The sequence below is a fragment of the Ailuropoda melanoleuca genome, chromosome 5 (assembly GCF_002007445.2).
Source record: "Ailuropoda melanoleuca isolate Jingjing chromosome 5, ASM200744v2, whole genome shotgun sequence".
Lineage (NCBI taxonomy): Eukaryota > Metazoa > Chordata > Mammalia > Carnivora > Ursidae > Ailuropoda > Ailuropoda melanoleuca.
The window spans coordinates 91973847-91986549 of NC_048222.1; the positions used below are offsets into that span (position 1 = coordinate 91973847).

General features: G+C 38.7%; 1 protein-coding gene across 1 annotated transcript in view; it reads right to left on the reverse strand.

The window, feature by feature from the left end:
- The window catches only part of CPE (carboxypeptidase E), a 43349-nt gene that overhangs the window by 7757 nt on the left and 22889 nt on the right, over positions 1 to 12703 (reverse strand). The window contains exons 6-7 of the mRNA XM_034661409.1: positions 5522 to 5661; positions 478 to 577 (exon numbers count right to left, since the gene is read on the reverse strand). Of these exons, the coding sequence (XP_034517300.1) occupies positions 478 to 577; positions 5522 to 5661 (240 nt within the window). The remainder of the gene's footprint in view (positions 1 to 477; positions 578 to 5521; positions 5662 to 12703) is intronic.

Genomic DNA, 12703 nt, shown 5'->3' on the forward strand with positions numbered 1-12703 from the left:
GTGGATGGCACCACCCGGCAGCTCCGGGCTGAGGCGTGAGGAAAGGGCGCCATCTGCTGCACCCCAAGTTCTAAACCAGCAACCATCCCGAGTAACGGCCTGCCCTGCTCCCACAGAGGAAATTTAACTAGATCAAAGCTGGCAGAGAGGGAGGTAAAGAGACGGAAGGCATTCAATTGTTTTGCTTAGAATGGCGTAAGAAGGGCGCCTGGGTAGCACAGTCCTCAAGCGTCTGCCTTCGGCTCAGGGCGTGATCCCGGCGTTATGGGATCGAGCCCCACGTCAGGCTCCTCCGCTATGAGCCTGCTTCTTCCTCTCCCACTCCCCCCGCTTGTGTTCCCTCTCTCACTGGCTGTCTCTGTCAAATAAATAAATAAAATCTTTAAAAAAAAAAAAAAGAATGGCGTAAGAATTGTAACTAGAATAACAAGTAATCATGCTCGTATTAGCCTCCAGATCATAACAAAGAACACCCACCAGACGTAACATCGTGATCTATCCCTTCCACGGAGATGGTTGCATTGGCAATCGGGTTCCCCTGAAGGTCTCGGACAAAGCCTTTAACTCCTCGGTGTATCTGTGAAGGTCAAGAACAACCAACAATATCAAATTAGAAATGCTCTAAGAACACGTCTCATATCAAGAATCTCCTTATTTTCTAGCAAAATCCTGTAGATCCTCACTGTTTAAGGATCAAAATATGCTCAAAAGGCCGCTCAGTTTTTTTGAACGTTCTCTACACTGTTCTTTCTCAAGTGAACAAATGGTAAGTAATCGCCTGAAAACTGACATTTCGTTCTGTGCCAAAGAAAGACACTGAAATACCTTCCAAACCACCCAAATGGAAAAAAAAAAAAAAAACCCAAAGTCATATCTGTAAAGTAGTTCTGGGCTTAGCATATTTCATTACTTTCTCCCTCTTACATTTGGTCACCTGTGCATAGGTTGGATGGCCACTGCCAGGAGCAAGAATCACATTCCAGCCCTTTAATACTTGTTCCCGTTGACTGGAAAGATCTACTGTGACTCCTCTTGCAGTAAACCCATTAACAATATTCTTTTGGTTGAAAATAAGTGACATGAAAGATCTGTGAACTTCAAAACTGAAGACTGGATTTATTATTTCTTTTTTTAAGGATTTTATTTATTTATTTGACAGAGAGAGCGTGAGAGCACAAGCAGGGGGAACAGTAGAGGGAGAGGGAGAAGCAGGCTGCCCGCCAAGCCGGGAGCCCCATGAGGGGCTCCATCCCAGGACCCCGGGGCCGCTTAAGCATCTGAGCCCCCCAGGCGCTCAGACTGGATTTAGAAAGGAAACGGAAGAGGTGCTGTCGAGAATAATGTCCCTGAATTAAGTGGCAGTCAAAGACTAATGAAATGCAAACTACGAAAGCAGCTTTCTCCTTCATTTTTAAACAGAATTCAACTAAATCAGTACGTGTTTCAAGTGACAGAGAGTCACTTCAGGTTCCCTAGAACGTGCTGCTTCTGGAAATATCAAATGGTGATTCATTAAGCTTAATTACTTAACAGAAAATGCCCGAACTTCCCAGAGGCTTAGCTTACTCCTCACTCCATCTAGCCCTAGAAAGTGAATTTTCTTCTGCTACTGAGGGTACTGGGGTATTTCCTACAGAAGGTAGAATAAGTCTCCGGTCTGCCTTTGTCCTTGGGGAATAAATCTGGCAGTAGTACCATGTTCTATCAAAGAGATGTCCTAGATTACCAACAAGCAAATCTTTCTGCATTTCCTATTTAAAAAAAAAAAAAGCAGAACCCCTAAAACTCTATAAAAATAACATGTACTTCCTTTCTCTAAAAGCAATTTGGGGATCAGAAAAATTTTAGAGAAAAGGAAGAGAGAGAGCAGAAAATCAGAGAAAAAATACAAACCTTAAATTTTTTTTATAATAATTTTTTATTATGTTATGTTAGTCACCATACAGGATAGCCTTAGTTTTTGATGTAATGTTCCATGATTCATTATTTGCATATAACACCCAGTGCACCATGCAATATGTGCCCTCCTTAATACACATCACCGGCCTATCCCAATCGCCCACAAACCTTAAGTTTCTTAATATGAGGACTCTTCAAAGAAATTTAGAAAGCTTGTGAACAAGCCATTATTTACCCACACGTACTTTATGCTCACTGAGGCACTCTAATCCTGATATTATCAATATTATAAACCTTAGAGAAATGAAAGTTTTAAATTTCCCTGGCATTCGAAAATAAGTCAAACAATCATTTCAAAAACATATAGTTCGCCTGCATTTGGCACAAATATATCCAGTTAATATTCATGACTTCTCTTTTTTCTGCCTCTGCAACCCAAGACATATAGTATGCCATTTAAGAAATAGTGAAATAAGTAGATATCTATCTCTGATATGGCAATTTTGGAGCAAACTTCTCTGAAAAATTCCACTGTAGTAATAAATCTCAGTGGAAGTGTTATGGGCTCTTACAACTCCACATGAATGCAGATCGGAAAATGCTATCATTTTATGGCTTTTGCAAAGGAAATCACAGAAGTTCAAATTTCACTCATGCCTGAAGAAGCTATTTACTACACTTGTCCCTCCTATAAATGCTCTCTCCTCAGATTCCAGGACATCAATCAACCATGGCTGGGGGGGGGGAACAAAACATCCAGAAGATTCTCCATTGTTACTAGAAACGTTCATATCAGTAACCCTTAAGCCCTCCCGTACTTAGTATCACCCAAAGAGCTTGCTGAAATGGAGACTCTGGGGTCCCACCATGCAGGGAGTGGGATTCAGTGGTGGAACAGGAAACTCATTTTTAACAAGAACCTAGGTGATTCTGATGTCGGTGCCACGAACCATTCTTTGTGAATTTCTTTGGAAATTTTGAGAACTAGACTGTTCCAAAGCTATTGAGTGAGAAGCTCTCCACCATAGCAAACTATTTATCCTAATTAACTTTACAATCCAGTTCCTGCAAACATCCCTTCAAAGCCCTGAAAGAGATTTCCTCTCAACCAATTACAGAATTAGAACTCCTAATCACCTATTTTCCATGAGTTGTAAACTAGTCCACGCTTAGACTTTAGATCCAGGTGTTCAGTTACTAAGCCCCACCGTACTCTGTCCCATTGTCAACAAAATAATTTCAACACAGAACTTCTGGCAGTCTTCACTGACCTGTCATCAGCCTCTGATTGCCTAAACTTAGTGTTCTATGAAGGAGGCTGGATGAGCCCATTGTGAGTATCACCCTCACTGCTTCTTCACAGCTGGTACCATAACACGGAGGTCCTACCAGGGTGGATCCTATGGGTCTGTGGACAGATCAAATTCTGATTCCAAGTGGCATAAAACAGGAGTGTACTACCTGTTCCCTCTTCTTTCCAGCTTATTTCTATATAAATTGATGAGTTGATACATGCCTACTTGCCACCATAAATATAACACATATTCCCCTCTTTCCTGATGGTACACATTTTGCTTTGTTTTGTCTTGAGTTTTTTCCTAAGAACTAAGACTTGAGCAGCAGCTGAACCTGTTTTTTTAATTAATGAGCAGGACTGGGTTAGGGACCCAGTGTGCTGCCATGGCTCTTTGTAACTGCCCTTTATTTTGGCATTTATCGTCCTCTCTTGTGATTAGGTATTGACGTCTCTGAACTCACTAATACGAAGACAGACTTCTATCCCTGGTGCTTCACAGTGTGCCTAAGACACCAGAGTAGCTGAGTACATTTTTGTTGAAAGAACCATGTAAACAAAATGAAAAGCACTGCATTAAGGAGGCATTATTTGATATCTAAGCGGAGGACACACCAAAAAACCCCGTCTTACTTCCTCTACCCAAAAAATATATTTATAGCTCTCCTCAAGGGAGATACCATTCAGGGGTTCTTATCAAGGTTGTTCTAGGGTCAACATGGATGATTAGCCTTAGCTTTTGTTGTTGAAAATGCCTTTTTAGGGCGCCTGGGTGGCTCAGTCGTTAAACGTCTGCCTTTGGCTCAGGTCATGATCCCAGGACTGGGATCGAGCCCACATCAGGCTCCCTGCTCAGCGGGAAGCCTGCTTCTCCCTCTCCCTCTGCCCCCACTTGTATTCCCTCTCTCACTGTCTCTCTCTCTCTCTCTGTGTCAAATAAATAAAATCTTTTTTAAAAATAGTGAATTTAGGGGAAAAAAAAGAAAATGTCTTTTTATATTAACATGCAGCAGGATTCCACTGACTGAAAAAAATCCTGCATAATGAGTAATTTTTAATCTTTGTAATTAGTGGATCTATTCCATGAGAATCACTTTTAGTAAGGTATTATATGGCTAGCTGACATGTATAAAAGAATACTTAAGCTGATTTTACATTTTTTTAAATGCATCGGTTTCCTATGTATATGTCGTCCACATATATACAAATAGCTTCATGTTTATTTAACAGCATTTGTTCATATCAAATTAGTTTTTAAATTAGTCTGGACTATCTGCTGTCATGTGAAATTGACATCACTCTACCTGGCTTTGGGTGTAAACAGCCTCATACAGAATGGAATTTGAAGACTGTGAAGGCACTGCAAGCAAGGATCAGAGTCTTTAGGTCACCACTGTGGCCCCTGGTGCCAATGTCAACCTAGTAAGAGATGTGGGGTTGGCAGGGGACTGGCTGCCTGGGTTCAAACTCAGTAGGTAAGGTACCTTACTCCCACAGATGATGAGATTCCCCCAAATTCTGTATAGACCCCACTGAAATGGTTACCTAAGTGCCCCTCTAGAACAGATCTAGGCTTGTGTCATCAGAGCAATATGGCATGGTGATTCAGGAAGGACACAGCCTGGATTCAATTTCTGAGTGACTTCAGGCAAGCTGTTTGACTTGTCTGTGTCTCTGATCCCTCATTTTTAATTCTGGGATGATGACGATGATGATGATGGTACAACTTCCCTCATAAGGTTGTTGTGAAGATTAAATGCATTAATGATTACATGTAGGGCATTCAGAATAATGCCTGGGAAACAGTAAATGCCCAATAAAGGTAAGCTATAGTTATTATGATTACCTCAGATCCCGCTGAGACCAGTGGGGCACGTGGGGCACAGAACTTAAGAAGACATTCACACTGAGGTGCTGACCCTATACCCAAAAGCCCCTGAGAATAAGTGCCTCCTTAAGTTTGGGACCGTAGGTACCTTACTTACCTCACCCTTTTCCTGGTCCTGCCTAGGATGCCCTACAGGCCAAAGACAATCAGGGTGGAAGCAGGTCCTAGGTCTGCCGGGCTTAGAGCAATATGAGTGAACACAGAGTATCACCTCACTTACCACAAATCTCGGTTTAGACAGTTTTCAGGGCGTATTCATGAGGCACAAAACCTATGACAAATGAAACCCTGTTTGGACCACTACTGACATGTTTTCCAAATGTAGCGTCCTCATTCTGAGTCAAATGGACTCCCCTAGACTGGACTCCTCGTAGGAAATGATTGTATGCCAGGTTTAAATGCTCTCAGAGCTCCCATTTTATGCTGGAGGCAGTGTTTACCTGCTCGAGGTAGCTAATAAGGGAGTTTTTGTTATCCTCCCAGTAGCTCTTCAGAGTCTCTTCAGGTGGAAACTTTTCACAGCTAAGCTCCACGGTGATCTCGAAACAGTTGCTGCTGAGGTAATTGAAGTCTTGCATTCCTGCCAAGGCACCAAATGGAAAGTCAAAATATACATGTGGAGACTAAAACTCTACACAAGCCGTTCTGCTGAATTGAGAGCCAAGCAAAAGATACACCAACCAGTGTATTTTGAGTAGCCTGTGGGAAGCCACAAGGAAAATCACCTACTATAAGGGACAGAACAACATAACTGGGAGGCTGTTACTGCCTTAGAGCAGAACCTCTCTCGGGTTCTTAAGCAATCACTTAGCTTAATACATTGCTGCTGTTGGATGCTAAAGCAGGCATCGACCGTGTTCCGCAGTGCTGGAATTGGCTTCAAAGAAGATAACTGGGAACAATGACATCAAAATGACCGAATAGGAGTTTCCTACCATCTTCCTCAAAAAAGAATGCTGATTTTGACAATCACCCATAGAACAGACTGTCTTTGTGGAAGGCCAGGAGTCCAGTGCAGAAGTTCCAGCACACCACTGGAGGAAAAAAATCAGAGACTGGAGGCACTGAAGAAAGTAAGAGTAATGGTTTTGCTTTACTTGCATCACCCCTTCCCTGAGGTGGCACAGCTCAGTGCCAAGAGAAAACTTTTGGTCCATGATTTCTCCTGGGAAGGAAAGTGGGAACATGCGAGTGAGTTGTGCTGGACACAGCTTCCTTCTCACTCTATCCAGAAAACGAAAGTATACTACATGACCAGGGGCAGGGTATGGCTGAGAGGACAGCAGCCAAGACTTTCAGAGTGTATCAGAGGGACATGGATCTTACTAACCATATCACAGACTCCATCAGGAAGCCTACCCATTAGCCGCTGGGTACCCCTTGCCTGAAGATCCCCTCAACTGGACCACAGGCACCCCTAACATTCTGCACACCCCATCCACACATCTCACCCTGTGGCCAGCTCCCTCTGCATCCCACTGACAGTAGCAACAGCGAGCCTTTGCAGATGCCTAATGAGCAAACACAGAAAGCTGGCCTAAATCTGCAGGGCTGAGAGAAATCTGAGCATTTAGCACTGCCCTAGGGAAAGCAAACAGGAGGCTATCTGCAATTGCCCTGACCTTGCAGGATCAAAAGAAGGCATACAATTTTAAGAATTCTCCCCTTAAGAAGTAAGGAGGAGGTATCTCATATAAAAGTTCTGGGAAAGCCTCAAAATTTCTAACAGGGCTAAGAGAAATTATTACTCTACCAAAGCCAGTTGGTAAAGACAGAAGGAGGTGACTGCTTCTTCAAATGGGAAGGCAGCAATACAAGACTTCAAGGAACATGAAAAATCAAGGAAACATGACACCACCAAACAAACGCAACAATTTTCTAGTAACCAACCCCAAAGAAATGGAGATCTGTGATTTTCCCAATAAAAAATTCAAAACAGTTGTTTTAAAGAAGCTCAGTGACCTACAAGAAAAAACAGAAACACAATTCACGAAATCAGGAGAATTATACATGAGCAAAATGAGAAGCTTAACAGAAAGACAGAACTCATAACAAGAACCAAACAGAAGTTTAGGAGCTAAACAACAAAATACAAAGAATTAAAAGGGGGAAAATGCAACAGGGAGCATTAACAGCAGACTGGATCAAACAGAAGAAAGAATCAGGAGGCAGAAACAGGTCATAATTTTAATTATTCAGTCATAGGAAAACAAAAAAAAAAGAATGAAAAAGAGTGAAGAAAGCTTGCATAACTACAGGATACCATTAAGAAAACAATCTACACATCACTAGAGTCCCAGAAGGAGAAGAAAGAGAGAAGAGGCAGAAAGCTAATATCAAGAAATAATGGCTGAGAATGTCCTAAATCCAGGAAGAAATTTGGACATCCAAGTTCATAGGTCCCCCACAAATTTCAATTCAAAAAGATCTTTTCCAGGACACATTAGAATAAAGCAGTCAAAAAAAATCAAAGACAGGGGTGCCTGGGTGGCTCAGTCGTTAAGCGTCTGCCTTGGGCTCAGGCCATGATCCCAGCATTCAGGGATCGAGCCCTGCATCAGGCTCCCTGCTCAGCGGGAAGCCTGCTTCTCCCTCTCCCACTCCCCCAGCTTGTGTTCCCTCTCTTGCTGCCCCTCTCTCTGTCAAATAAATAAAATCTTTAAAAAAAAAATCAAAAACAAAGAAATAATCTTAAAAGGAGCTAAAGGGAAAAAAGAAAGAAAGAAAGAAAAAGCTTATGACTTACAAAAGAACTCCCCCACCCCCACCCATAAGGCTATCAGCAGATTTCTCAGCAGAAATCTTATAGGCCAGGAGACAGTGGGATGATGTGTTCAAAGTGAAAGAAAAAAACTTCTAACCACGAAAACTTTACTCAGCAAAGTTGTCCTTCAGAAATTAAGGAGATAAAGACTTTCCCAAACAAACAAAAGCTGAAGGAGTTCATCACCATTGGAACTATCTAACAAGAAATACTGCAAGGCGTTCTTGAAGCTGAAATGAAAAGATACTAATTTTTAACATGGAAACATACAAAAATATGCAACACGCTGGTAAAGATAGGTATAGAGTCAAATCCAAAATAATACTGTATTATGGTAATGTGTTAATCATTTAACTCTAGTATGAAAATTAGAGGACAAAAGTATTAAAAATACTATAGCCACAATAATTCATTAATGAATATGTAACATGAAAAAAATGTAAACTGTGACATCGAAAACAAAATATTGGTGGGGAATGGCATAAAAAGTGTTTTTGTAAACCATCAAAATTAAGTTGTTATCAGCTTAAAATGGACTGCTAAGTCTATAAGATGTAAGCCTCATGCTAACCACAAAGCAAAAACTTATAATAGATTCACAAAAGATAAAGGTACAAAAACCAAAGCACATCACTAGGGAAAATCATCAATTCACAAAGGAGGTCAGAAAGAGAGGAAGAAAAGAACAAGGGAATTACAAAACAGCCAGAAAACAATAAGATGGTATTAATATGTCTTTTAAATGTTAATGGTTTAAGTTCCCCATAAAGACATTGAGTATTTCAACAGATTTTTTAAAATGAAAAAAAAAAAAACCCAAGACTCAAATATATGGTGCCTACCAGAGCCTCAGAGCCTCATATCATCTTTAAGGACAATGAAAGCTTAGAGTGAAGGAATGGAAAAAGATATTCCATTAAAGTGGAAACCTAAAAAGAGTAGGGGTAACTATACTTTTATCAGACAAAATATACTTTAAGCCAAAAAGCTGTAACAAGAGACAAAAACGGTCATTATAAAATAATAAAAGAGTAAATTTCTCAAAGGACATAACTCTTGAAAATTATATATGCACTCAACACTGGAGCATCTAAATATATTAAGCCAATACTAACAGACCTGAGGGGAAAAATAAACATCAATACAATAATAATAGGAGACTTCAATATCCCAGTTTCAACAATGGATAGATTATCCAGTCAGAAATCAGTAAGGAAAAACTGCCCTTGAGCTATATGTTAGACTAATTGTACCTAACAGACATATATGGAACATTCCATCCAACAGCAGAAATACACATTCTTCTCAAGCCCCAAGGGAATATTATGCAGGATAGATTCACAATTATGTAGAAAATTAAAACAACACACACCTCTGAACAACAAATGGGTCAAAAAGGAAATCAAAAGGGAAACGAAAATATTATGAAACAAACAAAAATAGAAACACAGCATACCAAAACTTATGGGATACAGTAAAAGCAGTTGTAAGAGGAAAGTTTATTATAATAAATGCTTGCATTAAGAAAAAAGAAAGATCTTGAATAAGCAATCTAACTTGATACATCAAGGAACTCAAAAAAGAAGAACAAACTAAGTCCAAAGTTAGCAGAAAGAAGGAAATAACAAAGATCAGAGCAGATACAAATGAAATACAGACAAGAAAAACAAAAGGAAAGATCAACAAATCTAACAGCTGGGTTTTTTTTTTTAAAAGATAAACAAAACTGACAAACATTTAACTAGACTAAGAATTAAGAGAGAGAAAACTCAAAAAATAATCAGAAATGGAAGAGGAGACATTACAACTGAAATGACAGAAATCTTAAGAGACTACTATCAACGATTACAGACCAACAGTGGGATAACCTAGAAGAAAGAGGTAAATTTCTGGAGACATACAGCCTACCAAGACTGAATTATGAATTACGAAGAAACAGAAAATCTGAAACAGATCAGTTACTAGTAAGATTGAACCAGCAATCAAAAATTTCCCAACAAAGAAAAGCTCAAGACAAGATGGTTTCACTGCTGAATTCTACCATCAACAAATGTGACACACCATATTGATTGAATGAAAGATAAATATCACGATCATCACAAAATTTGCATAAAAAGACATCTTTTCATGATAAAAACTCAACAAATTGGATGTAAAAGGAATGTGCCACCACATAATAAAGGCTATATATGACAAGCCCACAGCTGACTTCATACTTAATGGTGAAAGGCTGAAAGCTTTTTCTCTAAGGTCAGGAACAAGAAAAGGGTGCCCACTCTCACTACTTCTATTCAACATAGTAGTAGAAGTCCTAGTCGAAGCAATCAGGCAAGAAAAAGAAATAAGACATTCAAATTAGAAAAAAAAAAAACCGAAGTATAACTGCCTCTGTTTGCAGATATGATCTTATACCTAGAAAGTCCTAAAGATTACACCAAAAAACTCTTAAAACTAATAAATAAATTCATTAAAGTTGCAGGTTGCAAAATCAACATACAAAAATCAGTTGCATTTCTATAACTAACAATGAACTATCCAAAAAACAAACAAAGAAAGCAATCCCATTTACAACAATGCCAAAAACAATAAAATACTCAGGAATATATTTAACCAAGGAGGTGAAAGATCTATAAATTGAACACTGTAAGACATTGATGAAAGAAACTGAAGAAGATACAAATAAATGAAAAGATAGCCTGTGTTCATAGATCAGAATTAATATTATTAAAATGCCCATACTACTCAAAACAATCTACAGATTCAAAGCAATCACTATCAAAATTCCAATGGCATTCTTTATCGCCAGAAAAAAATCCTAAAATTTATACGGAACCACAAAAGACACCAAACAGCCAAAGCAATCTTGAGAAAAAAGAATAAAGCTGGAGACCTTACACTTTCTGATTCAGTCTACACTACAAAGCTATAGTAATCAAAATGGTATGACACTGGCATAAAAACAGAAACATAGATCAAAAGTCCAGAATCAAGAGCCCAGAAATAAATCCTGGCACACACAGTTAACTAATATTTGACAAGGAAACTGAGACTATTCAATGGGAAAAGGCTAATCTCTTTAATGAAAGGTATTGGGAAAACTGGGTGTCCACATCCAAATGAAAGACATTGGAATGTTATCTTACACAAAAATTAACTCAAAATGGATTGAAAAAGTAAATGTAAGACCTGAAATCATAAAGCCCCTAGAAGAAAACATAAGGGAAAAACCTCCCTGTCATTGGTCTTGGCAACAACTTTTGGATATGGCAACAAAACACAAGCAAAAAAAGCAAAAATAAACAATCAGGAATACATTAAACTGAAAACTTCAGTACAGAAAAAGAAATAGTTAAAAAATGAAAAGGCAATCAATCTATAGAACAGGAGAAAATATTTGCAAACTATCTGATGAGGGGTTAATATAAAAAATATACCAGAACTCAACTCAATAGCAAAAAACCCCAAATAATCCAATTAAAAATGGATAAAGAACCTGACTAGACATTTTTCCAAAGAAGACGTGAGATGGCCAACAGGCATACAAGAAGATCCTCAACATCACTAATCATCAGGAAAATGCAAATCAAAGCCACAGTGAGACATCACCTTATACCTGTTAGAATGGCTATTATCAAAAACATAAGAGACAATAAGTGTTGGCAAAAATACAAAGAAAAGAGAACTTCTGTGCACTGTTGGTGAGAATGTAAATTGGTACATTCACTATGGAAAATGGTAGGTTCAGAGGTTCCCGAAAGAATTAAAAATAGAACTACCATATGATCTAGCGATCCTAATTCTGGGTATATATCCAAAGAAAATGAAATCATTATCTAGAAGAGATATCTGCACTCCCATGTTCACTGCAATGTTATTTACAGGAGCCAAGACATGGAAACAATCTAAGTGTCCATGGACAGATGGATGGATAAAGAAAATATGGCATACATAAATAATGGAATATTATTCAGCCATAAAAATTAAGGAAATCCTGCCATTTGCAACAATAAGGATGGACCCTGAAGGCATTATGCTAAGTGAAATAAGTCAGACAAAGAAAGACAAATACTGAATGATCTCACTTATATATGAAATTTTAAAAAGCCAAACTTATAGAAACAGAGAATAGAGTAGTGGTTGCCAAGAGGGGGACAGAGAAATAAGGAGATGTTGGTCAAAGAGTACATACTGCCAGTTATAAGGTAAGTAAGTTCTGGGAAGCTAATGTACAGCATGGTGACTATAGTTAACAATACTGTATAAACTTGAAAGCTGTTAAGAGAGTAAATACTAAATGTTCTCACCACAAAAAAAAGAAAATGGTAACTATGTCAAGCGATGGATGTGTTAACTAAACTTATTAGGTAATCATTCATGCAATACATACACAAAATAAATCACATCATACATCTTAGACTTACACAATGTTATATGCAATTATATGTCCATAAACCCGGGGAAAAAATAAAATTTTTAAGTAATAATTTTTTTTTTAAAAAGACAATAGGGTCAAACCCCCAACTCGTACTGTCCTACTAAAGAAATGTGCATCCCTCTAAACCTACCTCTCTATCCGGGAAGAGTTTGGACGGTCATATAAGATGGTCTGACATACTATTTTGTTCTTTAAGTCCAACCAATAGCACAGTAAATTTCTGAGGGCTTGGGAGTCTTAATAATATACTACATACTAATTTCACAATCACTGAATATCTACTACATATGAAGCATATTAAGAACACTGCAAACTGCACTAAGAGAGAAGATTCTGCATCCGGAACAATTTTAATTTGAACCTGATTCAAGCTAGTAGTGAATGCTGCTGGTACCCACAAGATTGCCAGGGGGCCCATCCCTA